This window comes from Emydura macquarii, unplaced genomic scaffold (assembly GCF_026122565.2).
Source record: "Emydura macquarii macquarii isolate MOO-44397 ecotype Brisbane River unplaced genomic scaffold, CSIRO-AGI_Emac_v2 contig_212, whole genome shotgun sequence".
NCBI classification, from domain to species: domain Eukaryota; kingdom Metazoa; phylum Chordata; order Testudines; family Chelidae; genus Emydura; species Emydura macquarii.
In genome coordinates this window covers 13,491,732-13,512,474 of record NW_027130349.1, presented here as the reverse complement: position 1 = coordinate 13,512,474, position 20,743 = coordinate 13,491,732, and the positions used below count along the sequence as shown (strand labels likewise).

The following is a 20,743-nucleotide window of genomic DNA, read 5'->3' as shown; positions in this document are numbered from 1 at the left end:
TAGTGATTTTTTCCCCTTAGTGTAACTAATCTGTTCTTACATTATTAACATTGTGGTAATAAATAATAATTTACAGAGTATATTTCATCCAGTGATCTTGGAGCATTTTAAACAGATAGGTCAATAAGATCTTCTTAATTAATTACTAAGGTACAAAGTAAGTGAAACCTGTTATACTACCTTCTGTCTTGCTAAAGTAATATTTCACGTGCTCCTTTTGATTTAAGTATTAATTGTCACAAAATTTAAGTATGAACTGACAAATTAATATTTTCTTAAAACTTGTAAAAACAGTAGAATAACATCAGAAAGTATTGCTGGGAGGCACAATTTCACTGTATTAGATGAAACATCAAACCCTCAGAAGCTGGTCCAAATCAGTCATAGTGTAAGCATATATCGTTCCATTGAAGTCAGTACATCAAGGCAGAATTTGGCCCATCGTTTTTAAAATCTGCCTGTTAGATTAACCATACTTAATTATTTTAAATTTAATGGGACTGTGAAGGTGAAGTAAACAAACAATCATTCTTTTTTTTTTTTAAATCAAATATTTAAATTTTGAGTTAAAGTTGTAGTTTTGTAGTAAAACTGTTAGGTACCTAATTAATAACTTGTTAGGTATTTTTGCAAGATTCTACTGTAAGGGGTTTAAAAATAAGATCTTTGGTATACCGTATATAACAACATTATAGCCTAGCATTCAGTGTTTCCAGATTATATTTTTCATGTATGTGATAGCTACCAGTTGCAGTGAAAGCTGAAAATGAATACCAGAACCGAAAGGGTGAAACATTCACTGTTAAATGCAGTGCTTAAATTTATGCCAGGGTTTGCCAGGGCTGAGCCCCAGCATCTCTAAGGTTGGCAATTCATAGCACTGGCATTTCTGGGCTTGCTACATCAGTTATGAAAGTAAAAAAATTGCTTGAGCCCCAGCACCTCTTTCATCACTAATGATGCATTGGTCAAATGACATGTAAAACCACCACACACAATTATGCCAAACCATATCATTGTACAGCTGTGTTCCTCTTTTACAACGCAAGTCTCTGCATGCTAATGGATAACATATATAGGTCGCTGTGATTCAAGATTTCCTGGAGGATTAAGCAAGGAATCAGTGGAATCTTTACGTTTAAGAAACAATTATATAGTTCTTTCTCCCATAAAGTGCATACAACATCTTTCAAATACTATATAAGATATAAAAAGATATTGAAATGGATCCTGCAGGTCTTGCTCATTCAAACCCCTCTTAGTTTGGAACTATAATGTTGTAGGTAAGTGTAAATTGAGCAAACTTAACACAGTGAAATATATTTCAATAATAAAGGGGAGAGAAGAATTTATGAGAAAGTGAAAAGTTACTATATTTTAACAATTCTCCGTGGCACCATATTTACCTGTGAACAAAATTGCAGGTTCCATCAATCGGATCAATAATCCAGGTAGGGTTGTCTGTGAGGACACATTTTGAACCAGCAGCAGTGGACTCTTCTGCAATAAACCTACGTTTGACATGGAGTAAAGTATGCTCAGAAAACTCAACTCCATCGTCCTGGCTTTTGGGGACTATTGTTAGTCATGTATTTTTAAAGTTTAGTTACAAAAAAAAAAAAAAAACAACCCACCCATAAAAAAACCACCGCCACCAACAACTCTCAGAAACTTTGCAAAGAAATTAGAAAAAGTTTTGCTCAGAAAATTGTTTTATATATTTTTTAAAAATCTCATTCTAGTTCCTCCTCCCTATATTTTAATGATACATACTTCAAAGTCATGTAATGTATGTAGAAATGCATCTGAAATGAAATCCCTGAAACTTTGGCAGAAGTTTAGATCTGGATTGAAATTTGGCAGCTCAGGCCCATTTCTAGCAGGAAGTAATGCAGGCTGCAAAATGTATCCTCCATTTCTTGCAGGTGAACTCATCAGGAAATAATACAGCCTTAGAAAATCCACAACCCCACTCCCACCACAATTTTTAATAGCAGAGTGGATCAGGAAGTAAAAAGTTCACAAAGCTGAACCCTGCTCTTTGTAAGAGCCAGAGTAATTCAACAGAATTAAAAAGGAAAGGAAAGAAAAGACAATTCACAGGCACACATTGAATTCCTGGTTGAGCTGCTGATTTTCTGTTCTGTCATAATTTCTTTCAACAGATTTTCCATTTTCCTTTTCTTAGGAATTGTACATCCAGTTATCGCATCTTTCCTGCCTTCCTTAGTTATCTTTGCCATTCCCTATATGGCTCAGGGCCTGATCCTGCAAGTGCTTTGCATGTGGAACTCCTATTGATTTCAGTGGAAACTCTGAGTATGGAGTCAGGATGTTAGGGCTACATTTTGTCTTTTGCACCACATTCAAACAGCTAGGTTTGGCACAGAGGGTCCCTGAAAAGGCTTGGAGGTAGAGGAAACTTCCTCCTCAGGCCACGAAGGGAGAAGTATATATGCTAGAAGGTAGGGATAGGATACAGAATGACTTAGACAAATGAGAGGATTGGGCCAAAAGAAATCTGATGAGGTTCAACAAGGACAAGTGCAGAGTCCTGCACTTAGGACGGAATAATCCCATGCACAACAACAGGCTGGGGACCGACTGGCTAGGCAGCAGCTCTGCAGAAAAGGACCTGGGGGTTATAGCGGACAAGAAGCTGGATATGAGTCAAAAGTGTGCCCTTATTGCCAAGAAGGCTAACGGCATATTGGGCTGCATTAGTAGGAGCATTTCCAACAGACTGAGAGAAGTGATTATTCCCCTCTATGCAGCACTGGTGAGGCCTCATGTGGAGTAGTGTCCAATTTTGGGCCCCCCACTACAGAAAGGATGTGGACAAATTAGGAAGAGTCCAATGGAGGGCAATGAAAATGATTTGTGGGCTGGAGCACTTGACTTATGAGGAGAGGCTGCGGGAACTAGGCTTGTTTAGTCTGCAGAAGAGAAGAATGAGGGGGGATTTGATAGCAGCTTTTAACTACCTGAAAGGAGGTTCCATGGAGGATGGAACTAGGCTGTTCTCAGTGGTGGCAGATGACAGAACTAGGAGCAATGGTCTCAAGTTGCAGTGGGGGAGGTCTAGGTTGGATATTAGGAAAAACTATTTCACTAGGAGGGTAGTAAAGCCCTGGAATGGGTTACCTAGGGAGGTGGTAGAATCTCCTCCTTCCAAGCTTTTAAGGTGCAGCTTGACAAAGCCCTGATTTAGTTGGGGTTGGTTCTCCTTTGACCTCTTGAGATCCCTTCCAACCCTAATCTTCTATGATTCTATGACACCATGGAGGCCTTTTGTAGCTGCTTCTGCTGCCCTAAGATTACAATAGCTCCACTGCTCGTGTCACTGCTGCACTGATGAAAAGGGAATGTGGATTTTCATAGTGGTGTATGCACAAGCCTGAGGTGATCTCCATGGCATGCAGGGGGATGCAGAAACTCCTGCTTGGGTTCCCTGAATCCTTTCCCTACCCCCTCCATAGTAGGAACAGACAAATTCAGTTGCATCAAAGGCTTTCTGTGGACATGGAGGATGGGGCAGGACGTGCCCATTATCTTAAAAACTGTTAAAAAAAGCTACACATACTAAAAACATGAACTCAGAAGAGACAGTTACAAAACATTATACTGGGACTGGGGGAGCAGAAGGACTGCAATTAGTGGTAAAAGTTTCTAGTCAGATAAAAAACAATATGAACTCTCTGCTCCCAATAATTCAGTGTTTTATATCTTCCCAGTTATTTCACGTCTTCTTTTAAAAATTTGGTTGATTTTATAATTATAAACTAGAACCAGCTGCAAGCTTCTCGAAGGTTCTCTAACGCACCTCTAAGATTGAAGTTCTCACCAGTGCAGAGGGAACAAAGAGTTATGCACCACTGAGGTGCCATGCAAAGGCTTATGTGATGCATTGCTCTTGGTTGGGACTTCTGCACAGGAGTGAATTTCACTGTTAATGCAGCTCATTCCTAACCTACAACTTTGCTGCTATTCCAATAGAGAATTGTCCTGTGGTTTTATGATATGGACAAATGTCCACTCAGAGTAGGCCAAAAACAATACACACTTTTCACTGGGGGAAACCTAATCCAGATGTGAATAGAGGTCAGCAGACCTGAGACTCATGTGTTTAAACGACTATAACAACATAGCCACCCTTCCCACTTCTCAAATTGTATCTGTCTAAAACTTGATATGCAGTATGTCAGCCTGAACACTCATTTCTTTCTTTAAAAAAAAAAAAAAAAATCTCAGCTTGTGTGTTTATACAGTATCCAGGACCATACAGCCCCAAATCTGACTAGGGCCTTTGGGAGCTATCACAATGCAAATATGAAATAATAATAATAATAAATATGTTTACTGGATTTATCAGCCAAGGTTTTAAAAAATGTGTGCCTAATGGTAAAGCTAGACTTAGAAGCCTTATTTCAGGCATCTATTTTTGAAAATCTTGGCCATCCACACCCATCAAAACATTGTAACTCAGCACTTTTGTACCCAGAAATTTATATTTGATTTTCACATTCAATTCTTGCCCGTTGGGCTTCCTGAGGATTGGAATGGTGTGATGGCAGAGGCACTCTGCCTTGTGGAGAGAAAGGGAGGGATAGATTCATGGTACTCGAGAGTAAACTGTTATAAAGAGAATCAATGACTATCTCTGACACAAGTCCCTTCTAGTCTTCTTTGGCTGGGAAGATGGTGGCTACAATTCAGGACCTTGTGGGTGGGCTAGAGGAAGAGTTGGAGCAGTGAAGTGAGTGATAGCAGAGATAGATTCTCAGGGCTTTGACAGGGAGGAACAGGGCCCCCAAAGCTGGGGTGAGGGAAGGGTACACTTTACCAGGGCCCAGAGGCCCTGGGGGGCCCAGAGGCCCTGGGGGGCCCAGCCCAGGCTGCAACCCCAATTACCATGAGGAAAATTTTTTCATGGCTCATAAGATTGTATGTATGGGATGAGGGATTTTGGTATGTATGTAGGAGGGGGCCCGTGTTACACGTTTGCACTGGACCCTAAAAAATTATGCTTGGGCCCTGCTCATTACATAGTTCTCCATTAATGACATTCTTACCACAAAGCAGTATCTTTCAATGCTATGTTATGCACTATTAGGCTTTATCCTGCTCCCATGCAAGTTAATGGGATTGTTGCCATTTACTTCACTGGGTGCAGGATTACACTATATGAGTGTGACCTTGCAACAGAGAAGTCAGTGAGACTGAGCTTTGCCATTGACTCAGAGGAACACAGGATAAGGCCCTGTACCGATACATTTATTTTTACTACGTAAAGTTGTTTTAAAATCAATGGTGCCAATAAACTTTTAGTTGCAAAGGGATTTACCTACTTTACAAAAGTTTGAAAGTAAATACTCCATATAACTGGTCTTATGCAGCAAAAATGTTTATTCCCCTTCCTTTTTCCCCACACTATGCTATCTTCTCCCTGTGTCCCTCCACAGGGCCCAAGTATAATTTTTTCGGGCCCAGTACAAACGTGTAACACAGGCCCCCTCCCACACACATACCACAACCCCTCATCCCATACATACACTCTCATGAGCCATGAAAAAATATTTCCTCGTGGTAGTTGGGGTTGCAGCCTGGGCTGGGCCCCCCAGGACCTCTGGGCCCTGGTAAAGTGTACCCTTTTTCCCTCACATGTGGGGGCCCTGGTGATGACTGCCTCATTCTATGAAGAGTCCAAGCCATTTCACTATGTATATTTTTACTATGCAAGATACATTAGAGTAAAAAAAGTAAAAAAAAAATCTGTCATCTAGAAAATACTCATTAAAATCCATGAAAGTACTGAAATAAAGGACTGAGATTCTTTCTTTTTAAAGAATCAGCAAAGCAAAAAGGAAAACTAAGGCACAGATTAATGGGCTGAATCTCACCACTAGCCAAGAAGAGTGTGGGACAACCAGCATAGAAATAAGTTTTTAAACAAACTTTTCCACTATTTCCCTTTACCTCTGTGAAATATTACTAGCTAGTGCACTGAATGCATCATTCCCCACATCACAAATACCTCAGGTTGAAGTGACACCTCTGGTAATATTTGTCACTATGAGGATTTACTTTCTGAACTAGGAAGTACCAATACCAAGATAATTTAAGAGAAGGGGAATAACAAAAAAATCTAAAAATCTTAGTTTGAGGTCTCAGGTGCTCAAGTGAAGTCTCAATCTCAGGTGCCTCTGAGAGCCAGGTTATGGAGAGACAGAGCACATAAACTGGTACTGAGGTCAATTTTTATTTTTTTCTTTGCTGTTCCTCCTTGTACCTAGTTATTTTAGCTCTCATATGTTAGAAGATGGACCTTCTTTAAACTGAAATATTCATCTGGTTCAAAACAAACTCCAGCCAAAACAGAAACAGAAACTGAACTGTCTTAAAGAAAGCATAGTTCACTGAGTTATCTTATGAAATCAGAAGCCAGGAAAAATGCCTGGGCAAATTCAAAGTGAAAGTTGACTGTATAGGGTTAATAATCTCCCATCATGCTGGAGGCTTCCATTTCCAGGTCTGTGTTGATTGTGCAACTGCTATTCCTGTTCTAAATAGCCTGATGCTCCTAATACTTTACAGACATGTTACATGAACTCGTATGCTACACTTCCTCTGGCAGATCATTAAGGAAAAACTCATATACTACAGAACAGACAACAGCCAGCAGTACTTTAGGTGGACTGTTACTCAAATAAGATGTTTGTCAATCTCAGCACTGCAGCCAAACATTGTAGCATTGCTACAGTTTTGTATCACAACAGATATTTAGAAAGATATACTTAGTCTATAATTTTTTTCCAATAATTTTTGCACTAAGTATTCTCTTTACATGAGTATGACCAACGGGATCAGGTTTTTAAAAAATGTTTCATTTTAGCTGAACCTTTCAAATCCGACACAAATTCACCACTATCTAGAGGGCTAGTGCAAGGCCTATGCACCACTTCAAACCCACTTAAAGTATACATAGAGGGTTTATGTAGATTAAGTGGCATACAGGCCATGTGTTGGTTCTCTGCAGAAGGCTGAATTTTACCCACATCGTTTAAAGTAAAATGTGGAAATCAGTTGTACAATATGTATTTTGTATGCATCAAGCCAAGTTTAGACATATTTTATAAAGCCTATTTCTAATCAGTGAATATTCTAAAATGTGTCATTGTATGGCCTCTGTTTATACGAGTTACTCTCAGATGACCCTTAATAGCTCAAAGGAAATCACGTCTGAACTCGTGTTTAAGACCTACAGTCAAATCTTGTGCATTAATTTGTACCATATTTATATTTCTAGGAGCCTGATGCTGTAAGGAGCTGAGCCCCCTTGACACTTTAAAAGAAGAAAAAGGTGACTTATGCTATACTCAGTCCAGATCCTGCACAAATGTATGCAGGTGAGTAAAACAAAATTATTCACATGAATGTTTGCAAGATTGGAGCCCCAGTGATAACCAAATGCAGCTTGATTCTAATGTCCATTTGTTGGAATAGTCTTAGTATTATATTACAGCAGGTAAAAGATACAGTGGTGTGAACAAATTAAGCTTTCCTACTGTTGGTTTAATTTAGAGACCCTTACAGGGGACAAAAGAGTTATATTACTATTTAATTAAGTACGAGAAGGTCGCAAAATACTAAAAACCTCAGATGACTCATATTAATTCAAAACAATAATGTTGTTTGGCCAATAATGAAAAATACAGTGTACCTTCTCAAAGTAAATGTCAACCTTAAAAATGAATCTGGAACAACGATTTTTAAAAAAAGGAAGCTTACAAAAATGTCCAATCTGCTTAAATTCAAGACATTTATTAATTCTTAAACGAGACAGGAACAAAGTGATATCTAAATGGTATTAAAACCAAATTCAGTTATTAGGAGCCAAATTAATATGTACAGATGTTATGTGACATGTAGGGACTGAATTGTGTGAATTCCCTTTTTAGTGATGGTCACATACATGAGCTGTGCAGGGGAAAGGGTCCTGGGCAGTTTTCTCTCTAGAGATATTTACCTGTGAGAGGGAAACTTCTCTTTCAGAGCAGAAATAATTTCATTTTCCACAAAATTATCAGTTTCTGTCACAAGATCTGCTGCAGATGTTTTTGTAGACACTTGTTTTTCCTCTGTAAGGGCTTTCCTAATAATCTGAAAGAGAAGTACATACCACAGATTTATTTCTGACATTCTTTCTCTACACACTAACAAAATATGTTACATATGAGGTTCATTTCTGACCCTGAGATCTATTGACAGATCAGTATACTAGTGTGCAAGGGAAGGGATCCAGTTCTGTGACTCAAAATCCATCCTGTTTGTTCAGGAGCAGCAAATACTGCTGAGGCAATGAGAGTAGGAAGCACTTTGCATCACTCTACAGCAACTTCTCTAGCCAGTTTAGGAAAGTCATTGACAAGCTCTGGAGGAAGATGAAGCTACAAGGATGGTAAGAAGGATAGCAGCAAATGGACCCAATAAGGATTGGAAAAATTAGGAGAGAGTGAAAAAAAGGAGGATCCTCAGGGCTTAGGAGCCTATGAGCCTGGCATGCCTATGAGTTCCAGGAGAGATTGTGCCTCCTGACAGCATGGCTCTGCAATGCCCCCCAGAGTGCGCTGTGCCTTAATGATACAATCAAACCGTAAACACTGAATGGCTGGAAAAGTGCAATTCCCCAAAATAAAATTATCCTTTCAAATCAGCCTGTCTATGTTACCCTAAAAATGACACAGAAAGACAAAACATATAAGGTACAATCCTGGCCCTACTGAAGTCAATGGGAGTTTTGTCACTGACTTCATTAGGGCCAGGATTTCACACCTAATTCTCTCTCTGGCAGCATTCTCCTTTTACAGTTTAAAAACAGTTGTGAACGTTAACATGGCTAGACGTAGACATTGCCTAAGTTTCCTCTCAGGACCTCACGTCTGGGGCTGGTCTACAGTACAAAATGAGGTAATCTTAACTACATCACTCAAGGCTGTGAAAAATTTCATAGCCTGTGCAATGGAATTAAGCCGAGGACCTAAACCCTGGTGTGGACACCTCTAGATCAATGGAAAAATTCTGCTGTTGACTTAGCTACCACCTCTTGTAGCTAACTACAGTGATAGACTCTAAAGTCAGAAGGGATCAATATGTTCATCTAGTATGACTTCCTGCACAACGCAGGCCACAGAAGCTCACCCACCTATGCCTGTAATAGATCCCTGACCTATGACTGAGTCCTCAAATAATAAAGACTTTAAGATACAGAGACTCCACCAGTAAGTGACCCGTGTCCCATGCTACAGAGGAAGGCAAAAACCTCGCAGAGCCTTTGCCAACCTGCCCTGGGGGAAAATTCCTTCCTGACCCCAAATATGGCGATCAGTTGCCCACATGCTCAGAGTTTAAGACCCACCAGCCAGACACCCAAGAAAGAATTACCTGTAATAACTCAGAACCCACCCCATCAAACATCCCATCACAGGCCATTGGCATATCTACCACCAGTAGTCAAATATCAGTCAATTGCCAAAGTAGGCTGCCCCATCAGACCATCCCCTCCATAAATTTATCAAGTTCAGTTTTGAAGTTCAGCTAGGTTTTTTGCCTCCACTGCTCCCCTTGGAAGGCTATTCCAGAACTTCACTCCTCTGATGGTTGGAAACCTGCATCTAATTTCAAGTCTAAGCTTCCTAATGGCCAGTTTATATCCATTAGTTCTTGTGTTCACATTGGTGCTGAATTTAAATAATTCCTCTCCCTCCCTGGTATTTATCCCTCTGAGGTATTTATCGAGAGCAATCAAAACTTCCCTCAACCTTCTTTTGGTTAGGCTAAACAAGCCAAGCTCTTTGAGTGTCCTCTCATAAGGCAGGTTTTCCATTCTGTGGATCATCCTAGTAGCCCTTCTCTGCACCTGTTCCAGTTTGAATTCGATGAAAACATGCCATCCATCACTACAGTAAGTGTCCACACTACTGTGGCGCAACTGCAGCTGTGGCATTTCTAACGTCAACATACCCCTGGTTTTACACTGGTATAACTCCACTGACTTCACTGAAGTTTCTCCCAATTTACACAGGATAAATGAAAGTAGGTATTATCCAGTACTGTTAAAATATCAAACATATGGGGAAATGGGACCAGCCACATCTATGTCATTATTAATTAGCTGCTTTCCAGTCTGAGGGGGTGGGACTAAAGAGGGCCATGTGACAGCTTAATGGACACCTGGGCCTTATAAAAAGGACAGAGAGCTCCATCTGGGAGTTGGAACCACTATGAGTGGAAAGGTTCCTGTGAAAGGCCATGAACTATGGTCTGCAGGAGGCCAAATAATCTAGGGAGGCCCAGTGCTCTATACCAGAGCAGGGAAGGGCAAAAGAAACAGAGCCCAGAAGGGACTGAGACTAGTACTCTAGGGGAATCATATTGGGGGCTGAATGCTTTATCCCAGAGCCAGAAAGACTCGCACAGTTAGCCCAGCAAGAGTCTAGGAAAATGGCCCAGACGGGGGGCTAAAAGGAAGCCCCTGAAAGGCAGAAGAAGCTTTGTATTTGTTGGGACTCCTTCAGTTGGACTTTCGCTTTCCTGGAAGGGGATAAGTTTTTGTTTGTGATTTGGTTGGAGACCTAAACCACATCTACAGAACAGACCAGTGTCTGGCAAGCTGAAAAAAAATCCACCCCAGGGAGGGAAACTGAGGCAGGGACTGCCTGCCATGCCATGGTTGTCCAGCAGGGAGTGCTACAGTGAAGGCACAACACCACGACAGGGCCTAATCCCACTTACTTTATTTATGCAAAAACTCATAGTGAAGTTAGTAGGTTTACTTACATGAATAAAGTAAGCAGAATTTGGTCAGAGAGTACTGAACAGAAGAAAGATGTGAGAAAGTCTATGGTAAATCCACAATTATAGTGGATGGGGAGGGACTTCAATACAGGCCAGTTACGCATAGAAAGTGACCCAAATTAGAATACCTAATCCATGCCCCTGTGTCCCTCCAAAGTAGCTGGATCAAAACTGCTGGCTCAGACCCACATATAAAATGTACATAAACAGAGCTAAATAATAGGTTCAAGCATGAGATCTATGACTTGGAGCAGGTACATTCCCAGATCAGACAGCATCACTATGACATATATTCATGTAACTATTTCTTTATCCGCCTTCTGACTTTTAAAGACATTATTCCAAAAGTATTACAAAAATTCCCATTGGTGGGTATGTTTGTGGGCTCCTCTGCTAAACATGGATGAACATCTTTGAATAAAAGAATACCATGTCCTTTTTAAAAACAATTACTTTGGAGACTGAGGAATTTCCTCTTCCAATTCTCATTCTCATCAAAACAAAAAAACAAAAAATCAAACAGGAATCCCAGAAAGATGTAGTTCTAATTAACTTCTACCAGAAATCCATAATCTGGATTTCAGTACCCCCCTCTTAGAGGTGCCTTTGTAAGAACAAATACTACTGCCAAAATGTCCACCAAGTTCTCATAGTTGTTTTTTCTGACTCCCAAAATAGGAGTGAAAGCATGAGCTGGAGAAGTTCTTCTTCCACTGGTGGTGATCCATATTAATGACTCTGGTTGCTAAGAGCATGCAGACCCAAATGGCTCTGCTGGATGCACTGGTGAGCTCAAACCACTTCTGGTCATGTCCCAAGGGATGAACAGACATGTTCTCTCACAATGCACTGTGAATCAAGCCCAAAAGCAGCCACAGCTACCAACGGAGCTAAGAACCCTGAGTGATGCCCAAGAAACAACAATGTGGGTCTGCATAGTTCAGTGTGTACCTGCTGGCATGTGTGTGAGAGACTCAAACAGCAATGCAGTGTGGATGCTCAAGCAGGAGCCTGGAAAGAATAGCTCTGCAAGTGTGGATCCCACAGATTTGGGTTTACTATCCAGTGCAGACATACTCTAACCCTCAGGTTGAGACATATATTGATCTAGGCCCTTGTCTACATTAAAAAAGGCTGTACTGCTATAGATATACAAGTAGAGCTACACCTCTCTCCCTACCCCGTGGAGATGGTGATACTGGCAAAAGAGTTCTTTTGTTGGGATAGCCTAAAATAAGTTCCCTGAGCAGACTGAGCTATAACAGCAAAAGGACTTTTTAGCAGATATAGTTACATCTACATTATTGCTTTTTCTGGCATAGCTATTTTGGTTAGGGGTGTGATTTTTTCCACACTCCTAACCGACATAGCTATACTGGCAAAAAACTTCTAAATGTTGATAACGCCTTATTTACACCACTATAAATCTGTAGTGACCTTACTGTGTGGAGTTACTCCACATTTACACCAGTGTAAATGAGATCAGTATCTGCCCCATTGTGAGAAGACTGACAAAGAAAGAAAATAATAACAGGCAAGAAATCAGTCATGCAGCTAATATTTCTGAAACACTCACTTTCTCAGAGAGAAAGCCTACCTGTTATAAAATGGAAATATAAGATATTGTGGATATATGCATCATGATATAAAGTGTCCTGACTTCCCCATAATCCAACATTGTTATCACTGTATATACTAACAATATTACAGTAATACATGTGAAGATGCTTTTTTCTTACTAAGAAAATACATTAAAAAAACATGTTTACTTTGGCAAGTCATTCTAATTTTATTTTAAAAATAAAAAATGCTCCCAGTCACAAAATATGTCTGCTTCCAGAGGGTGTATTGGAGCCTTTTCCTTCATACTGCTAATTACACATTTAAAAAACACCCCAAGCCACCCCCTGGACCACAAACCATTATTTTAGACGCATTCTGAGATTATTCTGAAATGTGAATAAACACTCCCACGGTGGAATTTCCCTTAAATATCCTACTAAGCCAGTACATCATTACTGCATTCTCAGTTTCCTGAAGACAGTGTGATTTTGCCATTCATCTGAAAGATTATTGGTGGCTTGAATATTTGCAGCTCAGACTGCTAAAAAACCAAACCAAAACAAAACGACAGACTAAAGGCCGCATTGCTACATGTTTGCTAAAAATATCACCTATGCTCAGTTTATATGAAAGCAAAAATCCCTCATTGATATTCAACACAATGCTGAAAACTCAGACTATGTGCAGCAGGCAATGGCAGGTTTCTACCTCAACAAAACCCATCTACAGCCAATGTGCTTTACAAAAAGCTCCTACAGCTACTTCAATTGTTTAAAGCGTCCCGGTGGGTGTTTAAAATACACACAATAGATCGTTTATAATTTGGTTGAAGAAGGGATGTTTCTGTGAGCTGGATAAAACGCAAGGCAGCTTTGAAACTGCATTTGACCTGACCCAGTTGGCTCTCTTACCTACTCTTAAACTCATCCCCTCCCCTTCAGAGATCATTCCTGCAACGCCTTCCCCGGCTCCTCCGCCCTCCCTCGTTACCACGGCCGGCGCCCACAACAGGTTAGAGCGCGGTGGACAGGACACGGGCGTGCAGCCCGCAGCAGGGCGGCGCAGTCCCCGCCTTGCGATCACACTTTCCTCACCCCGGGAAGGGGCATTGCTCTGGGGGGACGGGAGTAGCGGGGGGGAGGCTGAGAGCTCTCTAGGGACCGCAGCACAAGCCGTGATACTGAGCATTTGATCCTGCCAGCGCTTCAGTGCCAGGGACGAGCCTGCTCCTAGGGAGGGCGGAGAGAGAGAGAGGAAAGGAACGGCTCGAGCTTCCCCCTCTCCCGGGCGGCCTCCCTGTGTCCCCCAGCCGCGGCCGGGGGGGGAGCGTGAGCAGGGGAAGGGGAAACCGAGGCACGAATCCGCGTGGGCTCTTGCTGCTGCTGCTGCTGCTGCTGCTAACCTGCCCGGCCCGGCGCGCCAGCTGCACCGCCTCCTCCATACACTCCTTCCAGGGGTCCCCTCCGGCCGCAGCCCCCAGCCCCTCCTCTGCGCAGGGCTTCATCGCCGCTTCTCCAGTCCCGCCGCCTCGCCTCTTCTCCTGCTCAGCTCAGCTCAGCGCACCCCGCGCGGCGGCGGCGGCAGCTCCCGGGTCTCCCCGTCAGTCCCACTGCCCAGGAGCGAAAGGCGGCGGGAGGAGCTTGCTCCAGCTTCCCCCGAACCGAGCAGATTTGCTGGTAAACTTCTCCCCTGCCGCTGCAGCTGTCGCTGGGGGGAGGAGGCGAGTGGGCGGGTTCCAGCAGGGTGCCGCGGCTGGCTGGCTGGCTGGCTTGCTTCTGCTCCCCCCCCTTCCTGTTTCTCTCCTCCCTCCTCTCTTCCCCCTTCCTTCTCAGCTCCGGGGCACACAGGGGGCGGGGCGGCTCCTGTCACTCCGGCGCCGCCTCTCTGCAGTGAGTGGCAGCGTCCGCCTGCGAAAGGGGGGAAGGGGGAAGAGAGCAAGAGGGCCAAGCGCCTGCTGCTGCTGCTGCTGGCTGGCTGGCTGGCCGGCTGGCCGGCCGGCCCTGGGCTGCCGAGCAGCAACTGGAAGGCTACAGCTGCTGCTCAGAGCCTGCAGGCTGCTAATTTTAGCTCTAGGGGCTGCCGGCCGGGTAGGTAAGCAGCTAAATAGCGATGACTCAGTGATGTGAAGCACAGGATGTGGCCGAGAGCAAGGCACGGTGGTTTCTTGCTTTGATCTTCTCCTGGCTCATAAACCTTGCGAGCTGCACTCAGTCGCTTCCCTTTCGTGCAGTTTGAAGACAGGCTCCAACAGCCTCACTGGTTCTTCTCATTGCCGGGATGGGCAAGCCAAGAATTAATATCCCTTGAAGCCTACTAATGTATAACCTTGATGATCTGATTGAACCAACCCTTGTTAACCCCAAGCTCCCTGTTAATTGAAATGGAATCTCATGTCCCCCAGGGTCTATTACTTATAAACAGTCCCCTTTTTTGGTCCAGCCCTCAGCCTTTGATTCCCCTCCTTTTGGTCTCTGGGCATACTGCAATACCGATTTGTTTTCCCAGGCTTATGAGAAGGGTGTGAGTTCCTGACTCACCTCCTGACAGGTGAGTTCAGAGTTTGTTATATTCGTAAGATTTTTATGTTTTTCAGCATGAACTCTGTAAGAGCATTGTTGGGTGGACATATTGTAGACATTCTAAATATACAAATACACGTCTTTCGTAGTAAAGCCTCAGCAAATAGGTTAGAATCAGTCATGTATTTAGTATAAAAATCTTATTAAATATACAGAGCGGTAGCAACAAATTTAATTTTGCATCTGATGAAGTGGGTTGCAGCCCACGAAAGCTTATGGCTGCAGAAATTAAATGTGTTAGTCTTTAGAGTGCTACAGGACTCTCATTGTTTTTATTAAATATACAGTTAGATTTAGTAGGATTTCTACTATATTTTACATATAGAGCTATTTAAACAACCTCCCCTTGGTTTTACTAAATCCCTCTCTAAAGGTATTTGTTGCCCTAGACAAAGTAGAGAATGTATGTAACTTAAACAATCAACACTCCCTGAACATTTTGCTGCACTAGGCATCTGTCTATTCTGCCTATATGGTTTGACTATTGTGAAAGAGATACAGTATATAATCCCTAATGTGAAGGGATAACACTTGCAAATAAGTCTGAGACAAAGGACAGATACTGAAAAATGAGGAGTAGATAGCCATTATTTTAGCTATTTAGAAAATGCTCATGTTTTAGGCTGTACTATCACATTATTAACCACTCTAGAGAAGAAAAGGGAATTATTCTGGAAAATTAGGAGATGTAAGCAAGGGAAATAGAGAGAAAGGAAGAAGGCTCAGCCATTATGTCCAAGATGTTTTTCAGTATTGAATAATTAAAATGTGTGAATTGTAACAAATAGATGGCCATGTAGATTTCTCAGTTGTTACTATTGTACAGCATGGTCAAAAGGAACAGAACCCAAAACCTACTGGTCCACTAACACAGGTCTCTATCACATAAACTAAAATAAAATCTCGGTTAGCTACAAACATTTGAGGGTCTATGATACACAGATGAGTGGTTCAGATTCCATCTAGTAGAGGGCAGAGGCACACTCTAATACACACTGATACACTAGCCAGTTCATTACAATATTTACATTGGCAAGCAAGAAGTTCAAATAAAATATTCTGGAATTTTTTGCTTTAGATGTCAAAATAAGGCCTTGCCAAATGACTTCTTATGGAGGACTCAGTGGCTCAAGAGATCAGTAATGATTTATAAAGCCTTTCCCTCTAGTTATCAGTCAAGCCCTGACTGTGTACAAAATTCATTACCATCAAATATCTGTTCAGTAGCTAAAATTAAAAAGGTTGGAAGTCTCAGATCACATCCTAGAAGACAGAAGTTGGTAATCTCATCAAAAGATGGCCAAAGGGTTGAATGAACACAGGGAGGGAATCACACTAATATGTTTTTGGAAAAGGATTGCGGAATTTTCATTGTTATTCTGTACCTGTTCTATGGTTAAAGAACTTCATTTTCCAGGGCTGTCAATTTGATGACCTTTCAGAAATGATTATTTCAGTTGGAACAGAAATTACTACAAAAATGCCTAAGTCAGCATATCTGCATTTTAAAACATTTGTAAATCACTAAAGTTAGGCCTGGTCTATACTACAAAGTTAGGTGGACTTAACCGCATCGCTTAGTGCTGTGAAAAGTATTGTGCTCTGTGCAACGTAATTAAGCCAACCTAAAACCCGGTGTAGACACTGCGAGGTCAACAGAAGAATTCTTCCATTGATCTAGCTACCACCTCTCAGAGAGGTGGATTTACTAAAGCAACTGAAGAACTCCTTCCATCTCTGTAGTGTCTACACTACAGTGCTACAGTGGTGCAGCTGCAGCACTTCAAATGTGCTGCTGTAGTGTTTCTAGTGTAGACATACCTTTAGTCTCCATTTTATAGACAGTGCCAATGCAGATATTTCTTGTGGGGGGGAGAGAGGGAATTCTGGTCCCTGCACTCTTCCCAGCACGGACCCCATTCTTTCCTCACTCATCTCCCACCCCCTCCTCCTGCAGAGACCCCAGGTCTCCCTTGGCCAGAAAGTCTCTCATTTCATAGTGCATGAGCCAGTGCTGCCAGGAGTTGATTAGCAGACTCCCTTGTGATCCGCCGTACAGGAACAGACTCCTCATGTGCCAAGTCACAATACCACGTAGCTCAGCCTTCCCTCCACCTGGATGGAGAGGTGACCAGACCTAGTTTGAGAGGCATTGCAACCCCATGTAAAACTGAATGCCTGAAGTTAAGTTCTTAAATCCCTATTTACGTGGCTAAATAAGTGGTCTGATTTTCAAAAGTGCTGAGCACCCAGCAGTTCCTTCTGAATAAATAATAAAGATGGCTCTTTTGATTCCCAGTTCCGTCCTCACTCCTTTACACCATACGTTAGTTTGTACAGACTTCTGGAACAGAATGGTCTGTGAATACAAGTCTTTGCCAAGGTTCTGTAATCATCTTGACCTAGCTATTTTTCTTTCATTACTGTATCTACATGTTATATCAACATACCACCTGTCTCAGCAAGAGTGAACCTAGTTGAATATGATTATTCCACCTCTAAACCCTATCTATGTAGCCATCATATTTTCATGCTATGTTTTGCACAGGCCACATCCCCATTTGTGCTATCTGAATCTGTTTTGCAGATCTTTTGCATGGAACCAATTTTCTTTTGAAATGATGTGTGGCATCATACTGAGTAGAAGGATTTGGTTATTAAGTAGCATTTGGGGCTGTATTTGTAGCAAGTCGCTTTGTTTTTCTTCATTCCACACTCATTCCTTGATCTTAGAAATGAAAATACACTCATGATGAATTAGTTTTACAAATCTTTACACATCTGTCATCAATCTTACACTCAAAGGGTCAGATCATCAGTGCAAAGCTGCACTAAATCAGCAGATAGAAACTCCCCTTGTGTGAAGGAATCTCTGGATGGTGTAGAATGCCATGGTAATGTAAGGGACAGGAAGAGAGTGGCTGGAGCACCTTGTTTTCTGAGTATCTTGAAACAGCAGAATGGCCGCTAGGAAGTATTACTGCAGTGGCAACATAAGTTAAAACAGTCCTAAGATTCCTTTGACTTATGCATGAACAAACCTCCAGTTGCCAGCAGGTTTGGGGGGATGCAAAGGTGGCTTAAAGTCACTTTGCTTCTTGCCTTGGTTTCTGTGCTGAACATAGGTTAACCAGACCCGAGGATCTGGCCCAAACTCTGTTTCTACACTGGGGACAGACTGGATAAGAATATTTACCAGCAGTATTTAGTAAAGACAGTTTACACTTTGGTAAATAATAAGCAAATCTACAAAGATGGGGGCTTCATGTTCTGAGAAGATACTTGGAACGGTATTAAGATGGCTGCCTTTTTTACAGTTGACTTATGAAAGAAGCCTACTTACTTGACTGGCAACAGTAAAAAAATACGTTGGGGTTTTTCCTTCCGTAATTCAGCAGTTATCTGGCTATTACACCTATGCAAAGCAGAACGTTTCCTTTCTTGCTGCTCAGATGAGCTACTGTGCCCAGAGGCATTGCTGGGATAAGGTTTCTGTGTGGGTGGGTAAAACTTATATTCAGCTTGTGCCATGTGAAATGGGAGGGTGTATGTGAAGATCTAATAAGTAGAATCAGGAATATCCTGAGAACAGTTTTGGAAAATCTCTGACACTTGATAAAATCTGGTTGATGGGAAAAGGGGAAAAATGCTCTTCATAAGAATTTTTAGGTGCTATAGGAATAAGTCATTTCCAGAAGGGATGATTTAGTATCATTGAGAGAGGAAGTGACTCCATTAGAGGCAGGAAAATTATTCCAGTATTTTCTTCCGTTTGGTGGTAGAATTTTAACAAAAGGCTTTTATGAGCCAGGGGGAGTCCCATCCAAGCACACTGAATTTCAAAGATTATAGGTATGCATTGTAGTTATAGCCGTGTTGGTCCCAGGATATTGAGAGACAAGCTGGGTGAGGTCTATGTGGCTTGAAAGCTTGTCTCTCTCACCAACAGAAGTTGGTCCGATAAAAGATATTACCTCACTCACCTTGTCTGTGTAAAGAGTTTAGGGGCAAAAGTATCAGTTGAATAAGCCACCATTTTTTTGCAGATTCATGCTGTCTGTGTAGCTGTTCAGCTCACGTTGCACATTAAAAGCAAAATTTAAAAAACAGCTCATCAGTTACTGTAAATACTATTTTAAGAACCTCACAAATATTCTGAAGTATTCCCTGTAGTATCTACAAACAGCAAAACTTCCCACCATTTTCCTCAGGAAATTTTCACTGACTGTTTATTAATACTCTGTTGATTATACTGAGTTTTTCCAAATGTCTCTAAAGGCCCAATCCTGCCAGGGGCCATGCACTGCCTACTATGATGTGCTGAGTGCCCTCAACTTCCATTTATTTTATTGTACATTGAAGGTGCTCTCCACCTTGCTGGATCAAGCCCTTAACCAGTCTTTCATAATATCTAAGATCTTTCATAACCTCTGATCTTTCATAACCCCTAACTACTGGCCAATTCCTCTGACATAACTCTCATGGTCTACACACGTTCCTCTTATTTAAGCATGTCAACTCAAAATAGTTTCATTCGGATTGGATCTGAAATGCTACTGTTAGGCACTTCATTATTTGTCTGAATACTCATCATCTTAGATTAGCTTCGCTTATAGGTCACTCTTCCTCCAAAGTTGCATAAAGGTCATGAAGCTTCTTTCTTTTAGAAAATGAACATCTTGTGAAGTGAAAACTTGTAATTCCTGACCTAAGTAGAAAACAGACTGCAACTGAAGGTTTTTCTCTCTCCCAGGAAGCGAAGCCCTTATTGACATATGTGTCGTTCAGCTAGATGTGGTATTATGTTTCCTGTTCTAAACAGTTGTGTGGCATTAATGAATGCTGATATTCTCTTTGCTGTCTGGAGTACAGTATCTGCTCAATTGTACAGTACAAAAAGAAGGGTCACCCAAAGTGAAACTGCAGTAACTGAAATTGATTTAATTACTCCTCAGCCAACAATTTGCCATGCTTTTATTTCACTTTAATTGTACATTGCAACAAATGTTACTACATTAGTGCAGTTATCACAGAGAATCCAACATCCCTTCAGAAATCAGCATGAAATACATGGAAATCGTCATATATAATTCCCTGTCACTTCACAGGTTTGATGGATGATCTCTTAATGGGAAATGAAATGAGAAAGCAAACTACTAAAAGTTTTTTTTAGAAAACAGGCAATGAATCTTTTTTACTATTAATCCCACAGTGCAAAAGAGCACTTCCCTAGCATCACAGCTAGTGACTTGCCCTGGGGCGTGTTTTTGGGGGGGCACTTTTTGTGCCTCCCATGGCCAGAGGCGCTGGCTCCTCCCCCTCACTCCCTGCAATCCCGCAGCCAGTGGTGCTCACTCTCCACTCCCTCGGCGGAGGAGCTGTCCTCTCCCGCCCTGGCCAGGGACAAGAAGAGCTCACTCTCCCCTCCCCAGTCCCGGAGGAGTTCTGTGCTCCCCCATACTGGGAGGCGGGGGGGAGGGGGGCTGTGCCCTTGCTTGCCCCACCTTGCACACATGCCTGTGATCCATTGTTATTAAAGCACTTTAAGTTGATCCGATACAGATGCTCTTTTCTCTACCATGGGATTAGTCAGATTAAAATGTTAGTTACTTTTCTAGACATTGTTATTAAAGCTTTTATGAGTATATAGTTCTTTTAAAAGATGGAGTTTGTGACTGGGGTGCCTGCAGTTGAGAGATGTTCTGGATAATAAGGCTTTTAACATCCAACCATGTTAAAGTGCTCAT

At 41.9% G+C, this 20,743-nt stretch overlaps 1 protein-coding gene across 1 annotated transcript in view; it reads right to left on the bottom strand.

Annotated features, from left to right (window-relative positions):
- Positions 1–14,177, bottom strand: part of IMPA2 (inositol monophosphatase 2) — a 29,443-nt gene extending 15,266 nt beyond the window's left edge. The window contains exons 1-3 of the mRNA XM_067547983.1: positions 13,820–14,177; positions 8,027–8,160; positions 1,407–1,511 (exon numbers count right to left, since the gene is read on the bottom strand). Of these exons, the coding sequence (XP_067404084.1) occupies positions 1,407–1,511; positions 8,027–8,160; positions 13,820–13,921 (341 nt within the window). The 5' untranslated portion in view covers positions 13,922–14,177. The remainder of the gene's footprint in view (positions 1–1,406; positions 1,512–8,026; positions 8,161–13,819) is intronic.
- Positions 14,178–20,743: the final 6,566 nt, after the last annotated feature.